General features: G+C 40.7%; 1 gene segment (V, D, J or C); it reads right to left on the bottom strand.

Moving 5' to 3' along the window:
* The window catches only part of LOC113482206, a 47,465-nt gene that overhangs the window by 3,236 nt on the left and 26,389 nt on the right, over nucleotides 1-17,840 (bottom strand). The window contains 3 exon segments of the C gene segment in view: nucleotides 161-178; nucleotides 562-897; nucleotides 3,584-3,636. Coding sequence covers nucleotides 161-178; nucleotides 562-897; nucleotides 3,584-3,636 — 407 coding nt within the window.

Below are 17,840 nucleotides of genomic sequence, written 5' to 3' on the forward strand. Positions count from 1 at the left end.
TTTTTTTTTTTTTTTTTTTTTTAAATCTAACATAAAAATCACTTAGATTAAGAAGTACAGGTAATTCTTGTGGTAGAAATCTCATACACCTTGTACTTAGCGTCAGTAAAACTGGAATTAAAATACATACAGATATTTGTCTGTGAGAAAACACTCATACCTTCCGTGAGTGCACAACCTGAAAGACAAAAATGAACTGAAAGTCATGTTTCTCTTCAATGCAAACATAAGAATTTTAAAAGTCAGTCTACAATAAACTACCTGATTCATTTTACTATACTGTGTATTTTGTTATACTATATGTTTCACTATACAGAGATTTCTCAGTGAAAATCTGAAGAAACCTTTGAAAAACTAGAGATGTATAATGATAATGTAAATATAGAGCCTCAGGAATATGAAGAGACATATACATATACCTACATATTTACATATGTATTTTTTCCCATAACAACACCCTTTATAGAAGCTGGATATAGATGTGTTTCATATCATAACCCACACCCTTCTGATTTGTGATTTCTAGTTTGTGCAGCATGGTGCTACATATTTCTTACTCACCAGCATCACCATAGATGAATTTGTTTATCGATTCCAGTGTTCCATTCTTAAAAAAAGTTGCAACACACTCAAAACGATTCAAAGGGTTGAACCATTCCTGGGCTGAGATCCTCAGTCGGCTGGTCAATGAGTAGGTACCTTCATTCTGTGTGGAAAACTCATCTGTCCCCACCCCTTCTGTTCTTTCAGCACCATTCACCTTCCAGAATAGTTTCATGTGGTCAGGATAGAAACCAGAGGCCAGGCATACCAGTGTGGCCTTGCTCTTCTGTTGGATCTCTTGCTTTGATGGGGAAAAGATGGCCACAGTTGGAGGTGTAATTTTATCATTCTTCCCTGAAATTGAAAGCAATATATTCCAGATCCTCCCATCACTCTCTTTAAAAAGAAATCCCTTAAAATTGTATGCATAATGTGTGACTCCCAATATTTCTGGCCTTTTAACAACTTTCTATTAGATTATTAATATTTATTGGATATGTAGACACCAGGAAACTGAAAGCATGTTTCTTCACCTATTATAAAGAAACATAAAAGGTCTGGCTAGAGAAATGCATGAGTTTCTAGTATTGTCTCTGTCAGAGAATATGAAAGCTGAAAAGAAGCTGAAAAAAAAGATAGGCAGAATGTTACTCAGTAGTGCTATAAGGCCTGTATTTGTATTATTGTACTAATAGATGAGAGTCTGTGTTATAAGGCACAAGCATCTTCATATTCCTGAAGATGTAGTAAGACATGATATTTATTGCAGTGCTCAGAATTACACTGCCATGTGATACCCTACTTGGATTCCCCCAACTAAGAGGTGACTTGAAAGGAAGAACATCTGATTCTCAATGTCTGAAGGACACTTTAGGTAGGTAACCTGAATCTGCCTGGGACAATTTTTGCTTTGGGTCTTAACTTGTGATCCTTTTCTAAGACTATGAAATATCACTTTATGTTATTTATTATTTAGGTTATGAGAAGACCTCATTCTAGACTACACATCTTCCCCAAATGATGTAAGATTCTATTATATACACTCACAAACGAAAAGTTGTGCCCTGTCCTAAAGGGTTTAATACCTACATATAAGACTAAAGACAAGAGAATTCTAGTCAAAAGGATGTACAAGGCAACAATGAGATATTACTCAGAAGCCAGACAGTGGCCCTAAAAGCCACATTTTTTTTTCCCCCCATACACTTAATTAGAGTGCCTTTTTTATGCATTATAAGCCCATCAGGTCTGCAGAATGCACATAGAAACAGAAATGCAGAGAGAACTACGGAGCCAAAGAGAAAACTTTTACTTTTTTTCAGTGTGAAGGCACTATAAATTGTAGATGTTCTTCCTGATCACTCCCTCCTTTCTAGAGCGTAGAGAATTAGCAGAAACTTGTATCATGCATAGAGCTTGACCCCTAAGCTCTATTGTTTGTTTTCAGCTGTTAGACTTAGTCATGGTTGTGAAAAAGCATGAGGTTGAACAGACTTCAGAAGAGGTAACTGGATAGTAATGGAGATTACCCCCTAGAAGGTTTGCCACTGCTCTGCTTTCCTCCTAGTGGATATGGTTGATCACTATGAGGAGAGGTTGATCACTTTTATTGATCCCTTCTAGTACTTGGCTTTATGAAAATTTTTCCTATCCTGAAAGTGTCTCTGACATAAGTTCATTGGCTCAGAACCTAAATGGCTAGGAGTGAAGACATAGAAATCTCTCTATCCCCATAGATAGGGATAACACAAAAGAAAAATGAGAGACTAAACCAGAAAAAAAGACAGAGATAGGCAGGTGAAAAAGGCCAACAGAAAGAATTATAAAAATACTGGAAAGACAAAGAAAATCAAAGAATAAGCATACTTGAAATAGAATATGGAGACTTGTACAAGCAAGAGCAGAGACAATGAGAAAAGAGTGTTATTAACAGCCCATTCTGTTCTGATCTTCCACAGTGTTAATAGCAGACACTACTACAATGCTTGATCACTTCTGTGCTAAACTCATGCTTTCACTGTCACACATTCTTCACCCACCTAAGAGAAAAAGTACCACAGTTCTTCCATTCCCACCATGGCAATGTCAGTTTCATGATTTCTTGTTATCTTTCACTCTTACTCTCATTTTAAAATCATCTGGGCATATGCTACATACTAATGCAAGGGAAATTTTCAAATCTCCTCCACACTGAGACTCAGGTTAATCGTGGCTACTTATCTGTAACTCTGAGTGCAGTGCCAACTCCAAAGGTAAGTAGCATAGTTAAAAAGCACAGCTGTACACAATCAGGCTTTAACCTGCAGTATCATTATGCTTGTATTGCCAGGCACTTAGTTCCTCAAAATGGTCCTGTTTAAAGGCACCCTCACCTTGTATTTCTATAGTTTGCTATCAGATGTGGCAGTAGGAGATAGAAATTATTACTTTGCCCTGTGATTCCAAAATGCCTTGATATAGGTGATGTTAAATCCTTTCCTGAGAGGGGAGATGGCAGAGAAAGCAAAAGGGGAAAAGAGAAAGAACAGAGAAGTGCACTGAGAGAAAATGAATATAGTCCTTTTTGAGAATTAGAAGTGATTAAAAAGACTGTTAGAGGAATCCTGTTTCCCAGAGGAACTTTAGGCAGCCTATCCACCATCTATGGAGAGGGGAGAAAAGTACTATCAAGACTACTCTTTCCCTGCCTGATTCATTTAGCGGACACAAGAATCCAGGCTTCTGAAATGTTGCTTTTGATTGTTACATAGATGAACTGCAAAAACTTGCAGACCAAAGAATTTCCCAGCCTCTATAATGTTTTCTTGGAGAATGGGAGGAAACAGAAGACAAAGGAAACAGACAAAAGAATCTCAAAACTCCTGCCTGCAAATCCTACACTTCCATGCTAGCACACCTCATTTTAATAAACAACCAATAAGCCATTAATTCTGTCCTCATGGCTGTATGAAAATAATTATCATTATTCTACTGTTAATTAAGGATGCTGTTGTCCCTAAACCAGTATCACATGTATCTCAGAGATTGACTTTTGTCTTACCTAGGACTGTGAGTTTTGTTCCACTGCCAAAGTACAGTCTTTCACTATTCACACTGTTTTGCAGCTGCAGAAAAACCTCTCCTCTACTCTCAGTCCTCTGAGCCAAACCTGTGGACTAACCCTCCCCACATGCAGTACCAGCAAAAGAAGAAACACAAAGTACATTAATTAATTGTCCCCTCAAAAAAATAAAAGGACTGCAAGGGAACACCACCACTTCTGTGTGTCTAACCAGGTGAGATCAAGCTCAGAAATACCTCTTCCAGAGGTATTCTTTTTCTTCAGGCTTATGTGAATCAGCTGTAGCAGCTTTCACCATTTCTTTAGAAGACATTTATCTGTTTATCTAGGTGTACTATTAGAAAAATATTTCGCATGTGTAGACAGAGTAAATTTATTTGCTTATTTTCAGCTAAACAGCCTCATTTTCTTAATTTCCTCATTTCCTTTCAAGATCATCAAGATTATCCTCTTCCAAAATAAATGTTTGGAGGTTTTTTTACTTACAAAATAACTTATAATATATAACACAGGACACTGATCCACTCTCCCTGCTGTAGCAGTTCCTAAACATCCTTCCCTTTCTCCTTCCCTAGAAGGAAGTCTCTGCTTTTATTCTCTCTGTTCTCTTAGCTATGACTATTACACGTAGCTGCATAATTTGTTATGGACAGTGAGGGACGAGTGTATTGATTTTCATCAGCTCAGGCACCTCAGATTCACACATTGGATTTAAAAATCAATGAATCAGTGCTGATCCCTGATTTTGTTCCTGTGGGGATTGAATTTTATCACCTGTAATAATTTTATTCTGCAGTGGAACAGTGTGGTATAAAAGCCTGAGGCATCAATTCTTCTGACTCTAGGAGCAATAGAAGAGATGACCATCATTTATTAGTCTTAGGAGCAACCTTATTTTCCCCTGAATTTGGCGAGACCAAATTCAGAAGTGTGTCCCAGAGAAAGATTCCCTGAGAGCTACTTTCATCTGAAAAGAGCAACATATTCTCTTTCCGTGATTTTCAGTGGCCTTTTAGCATCAATTCTGAAATATTAAAACCATTGTTCTAAATGATCTTTTAATCATCATCCTGACAAGCCTGTTTTGTGGAAGGAACCTTGCTGCACTGTGGAGAGTTGTTTTCTGTAATAGGGAATTAAACAGCTGCAGACAGCTGTTAGTATTGCTTATCAAGTTGAGTATTTACTTGTGGCTTCTGTTTTGTCAACTAAGAATGCTAAGACCACTTATTTGTCCTTCCATTATTTGAGATAGATAAAAAAGTAGTTTAAGTTTATAGAGTCTTGATTTTGTTTTGTAGACATGTCTAAAGTGTAACTGTAACTCAATTATTTCCAGACAGCCTCTCATTGACTTGTCATTAATCACCTGTAGCCCAAGGAAAACTAGCTAGTTATGGAGAATAGTTATACTTTTGGGGAATAGTGGATTTTGCAAATTCAGTTTATTAAGAAAATATACTTATGATATGCATATATTTTTTAACATGTTCCTCATCCTAATTATTTATATGGACAACTTTTTCTTCACTAAAAATGCATTAATTCAGTTCTCCAACATCAAATATGTGTCCCTACCTGGAGTACTAAACTTAAATCTATTCTCCAAAGTAGACTAGGTTACTAGTACATCAGGAAACACCAGTTTGAAAATGAAAGGCAAAATAAGGTTAAAGTGAAGTTCTCTAAAGAGAAGACCTGGGATTTGAAGTGATCTAAAAGAGAAAATAAAAAATTTCTTACCAATTACTGTAAGTTTTGTGCCATCGCCGAAAACCATGTTATTTGTAGTCACAGTGACAAAGTGTTGTATCATAAACTAAGAAAAGGGATGCACTGCAGAAGCGTAAGCAATGTTTACTGTAGCTGGAAACCCAGAGATAGCTCAATCTCTGCCTGAAAGGTTTTGGCAGAAAACCATCTTGAAATCCAGTTGTATAATCGGTAGCATTTATAAAATCATTTCCCAGAGTTTTTTGATTCTTATTTTTATTGTCTATATTTCACCTCAAGTTGTTTTACAACCTTTCTCCAACCTCCATGTTATCTCACCAATATTACCTGCTATTTTCATTTTGCAGATGTAGAAACCATGCAGATGTACCCAAAGTGTAGGGGCTGTCATTGTCTAGAAATATAATTCCTCCACAACTGGAGCTTCCTTACTCTCAGTCTTGTACTCTAAGTATTGTGAAGCCTTCCTAACTTGTGGAGTTAATAATCAAGTAATACTTGCTTTGTGGTTGTCATTGTCACATGCCTTTTCATATAGGTGGTTTTCCTCTGTGGCACTGAACCATAACAAATCCATGTTTTCCCTTCTATGGCAGGCCAGCCATCTTGAATAGTCTTTCAGGATCCCATTCAATTTTCTGCTAGGTTAAAAGTAATCCACACAAGGAGAATTCAGAAGAAGCAGTTGGCTGGTCTCAGACAAACCCTTGATATCCATCAGGAAGAAACGCAGTGGAGAGGGATTAGAGAAAACCTTTGTGCTCGCAGGCATGAGTCAGTCAGTGGACACTGGAGACTTATCTAAGAGAGAAAGCCCCAACACATTTTATATAGTGCCTCAAAGAGATACCTGCTACATGTCAGAATTCTTTTTCTAACGTTTTTATCACATTAACAAAGAACTATTTTGTGGTCTGTTGCAAGCATTATTGCATCAGAAAAAAAATACTAATTCTCCGCTTCACATACTATGATAGGTTTTAGGTGCATCTGCAGTCAGTCTGGCTTGCTGAAAATTATTTCAGTGTCTCAGAATCTCCTGGCTTGCTTTCCAGAGAGGACAAGCTTGGTTCTCAGATGATCAAAGTAAATCCTAGCATACTAGGTCTGTCAAGAAAAACCCAAGACAGAACATGCCCACTGTGCTGCAGAATTCTCTGTAGCTCTCTTAACACACTCTCCCACAAGGCTTATGCACATATGGGTTTTTGTAAAGGCCTCCTGGGGAATGTATCATCGTGGCCCCCCTGTCCCCACAACGATAAAACCTCATACAAAAACAATCCCACCCATGGCTCTGCCCTCCCATTTTTGTTATCCAGTCACCATGAAAGATTGCCATGGGAGCTACTAGGCCACATCCTTCCTCTGCCATTGCTGTTTTGGTGTGATAGACTGATTACCTCTGAGTGTATCCATTATCACTGAATTTATAATTCAGACATTTTTTAAATACAGACAAAAAAGTATTTTTTTCTTTTATTAGCTGGTTTTAAATGAAGGTATTTTTCATTTGTTAACTTCATGACAGTGTTCATGCTGCTTTCCTTCCTACTCTTTTTTATTTCTGCACCAAGATGATAAACAGACCTCAAGTCCACAGTAACTGGTTTGCATTGAGAGCTATTTGTTTACTACAGAATACTGTTTGTAGCCTGGCCTCATTGTGAATATCCTCTTTGGTCTGTGCCACACTTGTCATAGTTGTTCTGAAGGGGAGGAAAGTAAGATGCTGAGCTCTTAAGTTTGTATTCCTCTGACTGCTCTGTTGCAGGAAGAAGTACAAGCTTCTCCCAGGTGCCTGTGACCCTGAGTATGAAAAGGTATGGTCTAGGAGTAGGAGCATGCCTTCATTTTGGAGACTGTCTAAAGGGGATGGGAACTGGCAATTACAGGTAACAAGGATACTTTTACCTCCCTCCCTTACACATAACTAAATGGAGACACAACTGTATTTTTTTTCCCCCATAGATTTGTTCAGGTATGATGTAACTCCCAAGAGGGAAAGATCTGTGTCTGTGAGACTGTGTGTCACACTGAGGCAATACAGGGAAAGACAGGCATGTGAACAAACCAGTTTAGGCTTGGGTCATACACAGCCCACCTCGGCCTAGTGTTCTTACATAAAAGATCAACACATAGTCAGCCATGTGACCAAGTACCTGCAGTAAATACATTGTTCATATTGCTCTTTAACAGTTCCACTTCAGTCTGTCCTTATAAAAAGTAAGCAAGTACAGGACACAATTCTTTGAAACAAGATATTTCTACTAGAAAAAACACAAATTATTTTCTCTTGTTTTCAGAAGAATCCATAATTTTTGATACAGCCTGTTCAGCTGGGAACAGCTATTAGTGTCCCAGGAAGGGAATGAGAAACATAGACTAAGCTGCAACATTTAGGACCAAGACATAGGACTGCATAAGGCAAGATATTGAACAGGGGATCTCAGGTGCCCCTACAGTATTCTCTCTTCTACAACAGAAAAACTGTGTGTTTAAGTCACTAATTATGGGAATGACTGCAGACATTTGTTTTGTCTAGACTGAATTATCTTTAAATATATATTTTGGATTATATTTGTCTGACTCTGCCTAAATACTAACACTAATACTGGGATATTATTTGCTTGCCTTGGTTTTAGTCTGCCTCTGATCACAGCACTGTTTATTCAGGGTCTAAAACCATTCCACTAAAATTCATTTAAAATTATTCTGTCTCCTTCTCCAGTCTACAGCTCCATTAGTGTCCTTACGGTAACTAACTGACTCTCTCCCATATGGTGTCTTTCATTTCAAACCAAGCAAATCACCTCTGTGTTAATTTTGAAGGAGTGTTTCTATGTTGTGCTAACATCACCTCAGGGTGTGTTCATAAGGCAGTTTCCAAGACATGCCAGTAGAGACCGGTCTTGTTCCACTTTGTTCATCTGTAACCTGTCAGAACGAAAAGCCTGGTAGGCCATGAATTCGCATGAGTGAGAGGGAGAGAAGAGACAGTTTCTTGATTTTTGTTTCCATGTCTCCTATAAGAGGCTTCATGGGCCAAGATGTGTAAAACTTCAGACAACAAGAAAAATTGAGAATATGCAAGCAAGAAAATTTAGGGCTATATTCTCTAATATTTCATTATCATTTTAGTGGGGGAATTTCACATTTGAAAAGTAGAGATCATATAGTATCTCTTACATCAGCCCTGTCTTCTTTAGAGTTTACAGAAGAATCAGCTAAAAAGAAGCAGGCAGAACTACAAATATACCCCGAGCTTTACAGATTTGTTTTAGGGAAACTAGGAAGGTCTTTTCATAATCATTCAGTACTTCTGAGTATGGACCCCTAAAATTAAGCAACAGCCCTTTTTTTCAGGGCATATATGTGTACTGACAACATAAGATGATGGAAAGAGAGGATGTGTAAAATCACATCCTGTGGTGGGTTGATGTTGGCTGGCTGCCAGGTGTCCACCAAGCCTCTCTATAACTCCTCCTCTTCCTCCTCAGCAGGATGGAGGTGGGGGGAGAAAATAAGAAGAAGAAGAACTCCTGGGCTGAGATAAAGGCAGTTTAAAAAGGTAAAAGCAAAGGCTGTGTGAAGAAGCAAAGGAAAACCAGATTTATTCTGTGCTTCCCATTGGCAGGTGATGTTCAGCCAGTTCCTGGGAAGTAGGGCCTCAGTACATGTAGCATTTTTTCTGGAAGATGAACACCTTACTAACGAATGTGCCATCTTCTCCTCCTTTCTCTTAGCTTTTTATTGCTGAGCATGAATGACATCATATGGTATGGAATATCCCTTCAATCAGATTGGGTCAGCTGTTTTGGCTATGTCCCCTCCCAAACTCTTGCCTTTGGAGCAGGGACAGGTGTTGGAGGTGTGTTTTGAGACACAGCCTTGACTCTGTGTGAGCACTGCTCAGTACTCAGATAGCACTGGTGTGTTATTAATACCTTTCTAGCTACAAATACAACTCAAAGCACTATGAGGGCTGCTATGGGGAAAGTTAACTCCGTCGCAGCCAGACCCAATACACATCCCTATGCATACAATGATGCTATGCCGTCTTATGTATGTATATTTCATTTATTTCCTTCCCTTTGTCTTCCTTCTCTTCCAGTCTGTGTCTACTCAAGCTTCTTGTTAGATGCCACTGATTAGTGCCCAAGTTGTTACACTATAGAACAATATTGTTTCCCAAATGTTCATCTTCTGCTCCCAACACATGTTCTGCTGATTAAGGATACCAGTTAAACTAAGACACCAGAGTGAAAAGAGCAGGTGTATTTTACTAGTGATAACAGTGTAATACAGAAAGCATGCAGTAAGAAAAAGCAGAATAGTGCACTTAAAGCAGCAAACAGCAAAAACAGAATAATGCATTAAATCATTACTACACAAGAGAGAGAATGGAGATTAAGAAAAGTACAGCACCACTTGCATATATTATCATCATCCAGATCCACAGTCGCTGGGGTGCCCCGGTCACAGCGAGGGTTTGGAGAGCCTGTCCCGGCAAGTGGGAAACCCTACGCGGTGCGTCCACCCGTAGGTGAGGCTTCCAAAGTCGCTGCAAATGGGCCCGGCCTTATATACCAGAGATCGACAGGCCAGAATAGCTGGCACCTTTGTTTTGAGCGGAAAATTTCCGCTTTCATCCTCCTGTTGGATTCCATCCAAAGCCTGGCCAGGGCTCAGGGGGGGGAAACCAAGGGAGTTTCTAACAAGGCCAGATACTTGGGTTCTCAGCCTTGAACAAGGCTAAACAAGGGAAGCTGGATACATTCTCTCATCACTCCTGATTCTATCTTGTCTAAGCTGCCTTTTTCACTAGTGAGTTTACATACTTTGTTAATGATTACATACTAAGTTATCAGCTTCAGCTTGGGGCCTGTTGTTCAGGCTTCAGTACTACAGTGCTTTAGCACTTTTTACATCACCATAAGTGCATTGTTATAACTTAGTACAATACCTACTGGCACAATGGTTTTCAGTTCTAAAATATACAGGATTCATCTATAGGTCAACTCTGGCTTGAGCCAGTTGTCCAAGCCTTAACACTTCAACACAATACCTGTGTTGGATGATGAACACAAGGTTATCTGTCCTGTTATTTCTCTTCCGAGTCCGTTTTTGTCTCACAGAGAGCCTGAGAAACAGCAGCTGTGTTGGGAAAAATCTTCTGTTTAACATCTGCATTAATGATCTGGATGATGGGGCAGAGTGTACCCTCAGCAACTTTGCAGACAACACCAAACTGGGAGGAGTGGCTGGTACACTGCAGAGTCATGGTGCCATACAGAGGGACCTCAACAGGCTGGATAAATGGGCCAACAATAGCCTCGTGAAGTTCAACAAGAAGTGCAATTCATACACCTGATGAGGCATAATCCCATGAACCAGTATATGCTGGGGGACACCCAGATGGAAAGTAGCTTGACAGAAAAGGAACTGAGGATCCTGCTGGACAGTAGGTTGAACATGAGCCAGCAATGTACTCTGGCTTCAAAGGCAGCAAATGGTATCCTGGAATGCATTAGATAAAGTATTGCCAGCAGGTCGAGGGGGGTATCCTTCCTCATTATTCAGCACTGTTAAGGCCACACCTGGATTACTGTGTCCAGTTCTGGGTTCTTCACGATGAGAGACATGGACATACTGGACAGCTTTCAACAAAGGGCCACAAAGATGATTAAAGAACTGTACCACCTCACACAGGAGGAGAGACTGAGAGAGCTGTGAGTGTTTAGCCTACAGAGAGAAGGCTCAGGAGGAATCTGATTAATAGGGATAGGGATAAGCACCTGAAGGGAGGGGGCAAAGAAGATGGAGACAGACTCCTTTCAGTTGTGCCCAGTAACAGAACCAGAAGCAGTGGGCACAAACTGAAACACAGAAGGTTCCTTCTGAATACAGCAAAACACGTTTTTACTGTGAGGGTGACTAGGCACTGAAATAGGTTGCCTAGGGAGGTTGTGGAGTCTCCATGTTTAGAGATGTTCAAAAGCTGTCTAGACACAGTCCTGGGCCACTGGATTTAGGTGGCCCTGCTTGAGCAGGAGTTTCGGACAAGGGGACCTTCAGAGGCTTCTTCCAACCTCAACCATTCTGGGATTCTGTGGTTCTATGATTCTGCAAAACACTCCGAGTAGTAGCGGGATGACTACATCACATGGCATGGCATCATAACCTGCATAAAGATGTGACTTTACACACACTTTCCTTACATAATCTTATCTTTTGAGTAGCCAGCATAATCTCTAGACTGCAATTAGGCTATTATTGAGAAACTGCTGTTCATTATGAATATACAACTGTTTACACAAATGTGCCTGAGATGTCACCGCTGAACATCTAAAACAAGTACCTTTGACTATGGTTTCTGTAGCTATGTCTCCCCTGCCACCTTCTACAGCAGGAGACAAAGGAGAATAAATATGAGAACAGGAAGTACAACAAGGAGGAGAGTAACTACTTCGTGCGAAATTTCTTAGAAGAGCTGCTTTTTGTGCAGTTCCACTTCAAGATGGCAAAATAAGTACTGTATGGGAAAAAAATGGACTGGAATAAGGACCTGTGGCTGCAGAACTTCAAGATGGCAATAAGCACTAGAGATCTCTGTGGCTTTCTACTACTACATGGAAATTGCACAGCTGTGACCAGCTGATAGCCAGCCCCTTAATCTGCTGAACCTTGAAGACTAATACATTTGTTTTCACAGGGCCTTAAAATTGTATTTGCCGCCCTAAACTAAAAATGCTCAAGAGTTGACAAATAGAAAAGTATCCTTCCTCTGTTATGTTCCCAGAGCTGATAAAGCTGGTTTTCAGTGTTTATGCAAGAGCTCTGAGCTAGGACTGTAACATTATGATTTTCAGGAACTGGCAATTTATTTTAAAATAATAAAAAATATCTAAAAAATTCACCCAAAAGTCACTCCCACGGTTACCACCATAGTGTTTATATTCCTTAATGATTCCAGCATAAACTACTTTTCCTAGAACTTTCAAAGGGCATTTGGATCACCACTAAGAATTCCAGACAGCAACAGAGTGAATGTATTTGATACCTGTGCAAAGATGATCTCTATATAAGAAGATCAGAGTCTGAAGAGAATAAGGAACTCAGTGTGCCTCTGTTTTGTGAGAGACTGTGCTTTCCCAGTGCTTCCCTGCTGTATGTCTGTAGCCTGATATGACCAGTGAGTAGATCATGGGCCTGTGTTCTGAGGATCAGATGAGCGCTCCGTGGGAGCACATCCGGCTTTGCCACATCAGTCAGCAGCATAGTACATTTGCTACCTGTGATAGTTAGGTGCTTCATATGCTATGTCTTCCACATGAGCATATGGGACAATCAGTCTGTGCTCAACTGTATGCAGACTGTCAAAGACATGACCTAACACCAGAAGTGTATAGCCATACTTTCTTAAAGATACCTTTTGCTCTTTTATGTGCTATTTTCCTTTCTTTGAAGAAAAGGTAAGTCCTAGGTCATGCTATAAAAGACAGGAGCACAGACAGGCAATGGCATGTGGGGGAGACCTAATAATACCCTGCCCTCACTTTTCCCAGGTGCATCACAGAAAAGCAATTCACAAGGGGAGCACCAGGTGACAGCAGCTTTTTGTGGTTTCCTTTCTCTGCCCATGAGGTTTGGTCATGAAGAGATGTCTTGGTCTGGCTCAGAACTGTGTGCATTTCGCTGGCAAGGAAGAGAGGGATCCCACAGTTAAGCAGTGTGTGGGACAGGTGAATAAAAGTACTGCAGGGCACACTGTTGCTTGTAAACCCACCAAGGGACTGTCCTTTCCACAATGGCATATATGCCTGACCCCTGGGTATGTTTCCTCCCACCTGTACTGGTGCCACCTTCCTATGTCCATAATCAGAGGCTGGGGTCTTCTCCCACACCAATCTCATTGGGCTCCTCTGTCTTTTGGTGGATCATCAGTGTGTGAAAGAACCTTGAATTCTCCTTCAGCTTTGTACTCTTTCCTTGGTGCTATGGTGGGATCTGTGGGGAACTCATGGCCCAGAACGTGGCTGTGCTTCGGTAGCACCAATCTTAAGAAGTATCTTCTGCCTTTCACTAACCACACTAGCAGTCCCTCAATTCTTATTTGTATGTCTGAAGGCTTTTTGTCTTTGAAGCTAGATGCTGCTGCACTGCTTTGTCTGTCCCTCTTCCCTCCAAAACCTCCTGGCTGTGTTCCTCCACTTCTTCTTTGTCTTTCTTCTGCTCTTCTTCCACTCCTCTCTTAACATTTTTCAGAGACTCCATCTCTCACTCAGGCAAGGCAGGGATTTTATCTTAGTGCTCAACCCCCTCCCTGTACCGTGTGATCACTTGCAGCACAGAAATATATGGCTGCATCCTTGGATGTCACATTCTTGATTGTCATAACAGAGTGACCATTATTGTCTCTGCTTATCTCAAACTTGACCTCACTGTAACCTTCTTCATAAGAGTTCTTCATCCATGTACTAATACTTGCTACTAACTTCAGGCCATTTCTTGGATGCTGTTGGTACCAATACATAAAGGCAAGTGTGGTATAGTTCTGGTAGCAGGAGAGTTCCACAGACTCTCCAGCTCTCTTAAGGGTTTCTTCTGGCCACTGTGTGATGAGGTGTCCGACCCCAGCACCTGCATGAATGAGAAAGAGAAATGGAGGAAGAGAAGTACAGATGATGGTCTAAAAGTGTCCTTTACCTCACACTAGCACTGCATGGCCTGGATGAGAGCCATGCTAACGATGGATGTTATCTCTCACCAGGTAAAAGAGCAAGCAAAACAGTCAGCATGGCCTTTCATCTGTCCAAGAACAGCATGTTACTGCTCACTGTGAGTTAGGGAGAGAAGAGGCTAGAGAGACACTGATGCTCCTCCCCTTGGTCTGATTTTTTCATCAAGGTTCAGCAGAGAAGAGAGAAGGGACAGACCACCTTTGATACCTCATTTGGTGAGCCATTAAAAAGAAAACTAAGTATTCGTGTGGCTCTAAGTTTTGCTTTATCTTTTCCACAAAACAGGCAGTGTTCTGAGCTCCTGACCAAAAAGTGAGACTGCTTGCAGACCAGTAAGTTGCTGATTGAATATTGTACTGTCTCCCATTCCATCATCATGCATGTCTGGGTATTGGATTTGTCAGCCATGAACCTGGGAATATTGGCCTCACAAATAATTTTTTGACTTATTTACACCTGTGGATGTAACTTGGTCCATCTTTCCAGAAGGGTTTATTCCAGTAAATGTAAACATGTATCGTTTCATTCTGGAGAAAAGTTCTTAATACCTTAAAGATGATACCTCACAACTCAGCACTTATGTTGGTAGCAAAGATGAGAGGGGAGGCACAAAAATCATGTTTATTCACATCTTAATTTCTTCAGTTTTCCAGTCAGGGAAGCATATTCTCTGCAATTTAATCTTCCTGAGAGCTGCAATTCACTTCCTAATTACAAAAAGCAAGGTATCTCTGACAGCCTTTTTTTTTCTGAAAGCAAAATCTCTGCTTAAGAAGTTAACAGAAATTACCTGAGAAGCTTTAGTTTCTTCACAGACAGGAAAGAAGATATATTCTATATGATGTATAAAAGTTTGCATGATCTCCAGTGATATGGACACTTAGCATATGAGAAGTAGGTTTTTGACCATGGCTCCTGTTCAGTCCCTTCCTGTTCTTCCCACTGCAGGTTTTCTCAGGAGAAATTATTTCTTACCCATGCTCCAGCAAGGCTGAGCCCTGTGCTGGATGTATTACAGTTTCAGTAACTTGTGAAGAGTTGTAGACAATACAGAGTATTTTTTAAATTACCTTCCATATCTTTTACATTTTTCTCTGAATTTTTGTATTGCTTTCAAAGTCAATACAGCAGTTAGCAAATGAGTTTCTCCAAATTTAATATGACTTTATATTCTTTTATGATTTTGACCCAGATTATCCTTTTATGCATATTTTAGCATTTACTCCCCACAATTTAATCTTTTTTTATCTTTCATGGAAATCTTGTCTTAGTTTTTCTTGTTCTCCATCTGAATTTATTGCTCTTTCATGTTACTGCTAGGATGGGCCATCTTGAGACACCTCTCTGGGCCATGTTGAGACAGTTCCATGAGACAGTGCTGCTTTGATGAATGTCCTAAAATTACCTCTTTTTGTCTTGGGCAGGGAGACACTACAGGGTTTTTATTTTGATTATTGCCTGTCATGCTGGAGCTGTTAAGAACCTTTCCTTCCAGTGGTAGTTAGACCTCAAGTTCTGGAGGGAGAAACTATTTCGGAGACTTGATGGGAAATGAAACAGGCAATATAGAATGTGGAAATTAATTCTAAGATTATGCTGTGTAAGAACTCTGAGACGAGGTGAAATAATTTCAGTGCAGCTGGGCTGCACATTCTTCACTAGTCACATGCATTAGGACTTACTACTCATTCCAGGATGAAGATTTTTATTCAGAGTAACTTTTCTGTCTCAGGAAACAAACAAAAAAATGACTGCAGACTCTCTGAAAACAGGAAGTACCTGGAAGATGTAACTCAGGACCTCTAGCGTGTCTCTCAGGAATTGCCTAACATGTTGCTGCCTTCTGAAGAGTAGCTAGATTTGTTTCTCAGTTCAAAACTTCTAAGTCTTTCAGTCTATTTTCTCTTAAGATTAAAGAAGAAACAAGGGAAAACAAAAAAGTACCAATACAAAGGCAGGTATGGTCGAACTTCCCAAATCAGATCCTGAACTACTGGATTCTGTTCTGAACTCTCCATCCTGTATTCTCATATCAGAAGGAGTTTCTAGTTTTGGAGATGTTAAAATTGCCCAGTAGTGGACAGACTTGGGGTACCTTCAGGAGAGGTTTTCCTGGCTGCTCTGTACAGATCACGTGCTGGATGAGGTGGATTAAGTAAATACTTTAAAATCTGATGTCCCACGTCTGCTGTGTCATTGCAGGGCCTTTCCTTTCCTTTCTGGTCCAGCCATTTCTGAAGATTCCTGGGACAGTCTATTTCCCACCTCAAAGGCTGAAGCTGTGTATTCACTTCTGGCTCCATATGGGACAACTGTTCTTCTCATGAGTTTCCTACCCTTCTTCCCAGTACCATGGTCTCTCCTTACTCTGTTATTCCCCCAGTGCCTCTGGCCCATGGTCCTCCAGGACTCCTCCCTAGTTCCTAAGTCAGCCACTCTGAAATAATGCATAACATTCCTTCTTCCAGAGAACACTTAAAAAAAATAAGAACAGCAGCAGCAGAAACATAAAGATTCAGCTAGCCCTGCTCCTCCCATCCCTTTCACTCCCCATCCTTCCTTTCTTAACCATTCTTCTTCCGTGCTTTATGCTGCTGTGAGGTCACAGGCCTTTTCTCCACCTTCTTGCTATTGTTTTCCTTTTTCTAGCAACTAGTTTGTGTTAGCTGCTAGATCCTGTTAGACCCAGTCCACCCATCTCAGATGTTCCCAAGGATGTGAAGGGGAAATCTGATGGTCACAGTTTTTGCCCATGGCCCGATTGCTCTGTGCCCGTGGGCTCTGATTACTGTTTGACTTACCACCATAGCTCAAATGACACCATCAAAACTGTCACAGTACCAGTGAAATGATAACTTCACCACTGGCAGGAGCAAAGCAGGACTCCGCTCCACTGCTGTAGGAATCTTCTCCTTGGAACCTGCTCCCTCTCCTCCCTTTCTGAGTAAGAAGAGCAGGAGTAAAGAAAAGGAGGTGCCTGGCTTATAAGACTACCTAGGTGGTTGTGCAGTTGCCTAGTCACTTGACTCCTAGCCCAGAAGCTCTAGAGCACTGCTCCCAGCACACACAACTAAACCAAAACAGGAGGGAAGGTTCAAGAGAAGCTGGTGTAAGGCTGCAGGGAACCCCACTAGGGTGTGGTATGTATGGATACATGTATCTGTAAGGCTCTTTAAGTAAGACTTATATTTGTGCTATCATCTTTTTAAGAGGAGTGATAGGGCAGGAGGGTAGCGGCCAAGGAGCAAGGCAGTGAAGTGCTAAGGCTTGGACAACTGGCCCAAGCCAGAGTTGACCTATAGATGAATCCTGTATATTTTATAACTGATAACCATTGTTCTAGTAGGTATTATACTAAGTTATAACAATGCACTTATGCTGATGTAAAAAGTGCTGAAGCATTGCAGTACTGAAGCCTGAACAACAGGCCCCCAGCTGAAGCTGCTAACTTAGTATGTAATCATCAACAAAGTATGTAAACTCTCCAGTGCAAGAGGCAACTTAGACAACATAGAATCAGTAGTGATGAGAGAATGTATCCAACTTCCCTTGTTTAGCCTTGTTCAAGGCTGAGAACCCAAGTATCTGGCCTTGTTAGAAACTCCCTTGGTTTCCCTCCCTGAGCCCTGGCCAGGCTTTGGATGGAATCCAACAGGAGGATGAAAGCGGAAATTTTCCGCTCAAAACAAAGGTGCCAGCTATTCTGGCCTGTCGATCTCTGGTATATAAGGCCGGGCCCATTTGCAGCGACTTTGGAA

Source organism: Athene cunicularia, assembly GCF_003259725.1.
Source record: "Athene cunicularia isolate RWA chromosome 1 unlocalized genomic scaffold, athCun1 chr1_part1, whole genome shotgun sequence".
Lineage (NCBI taxonomy): Eukaryota > Metazoa > Chordata > Aves > Strigiformes > Strigidae > Athene > Athene cunicularia.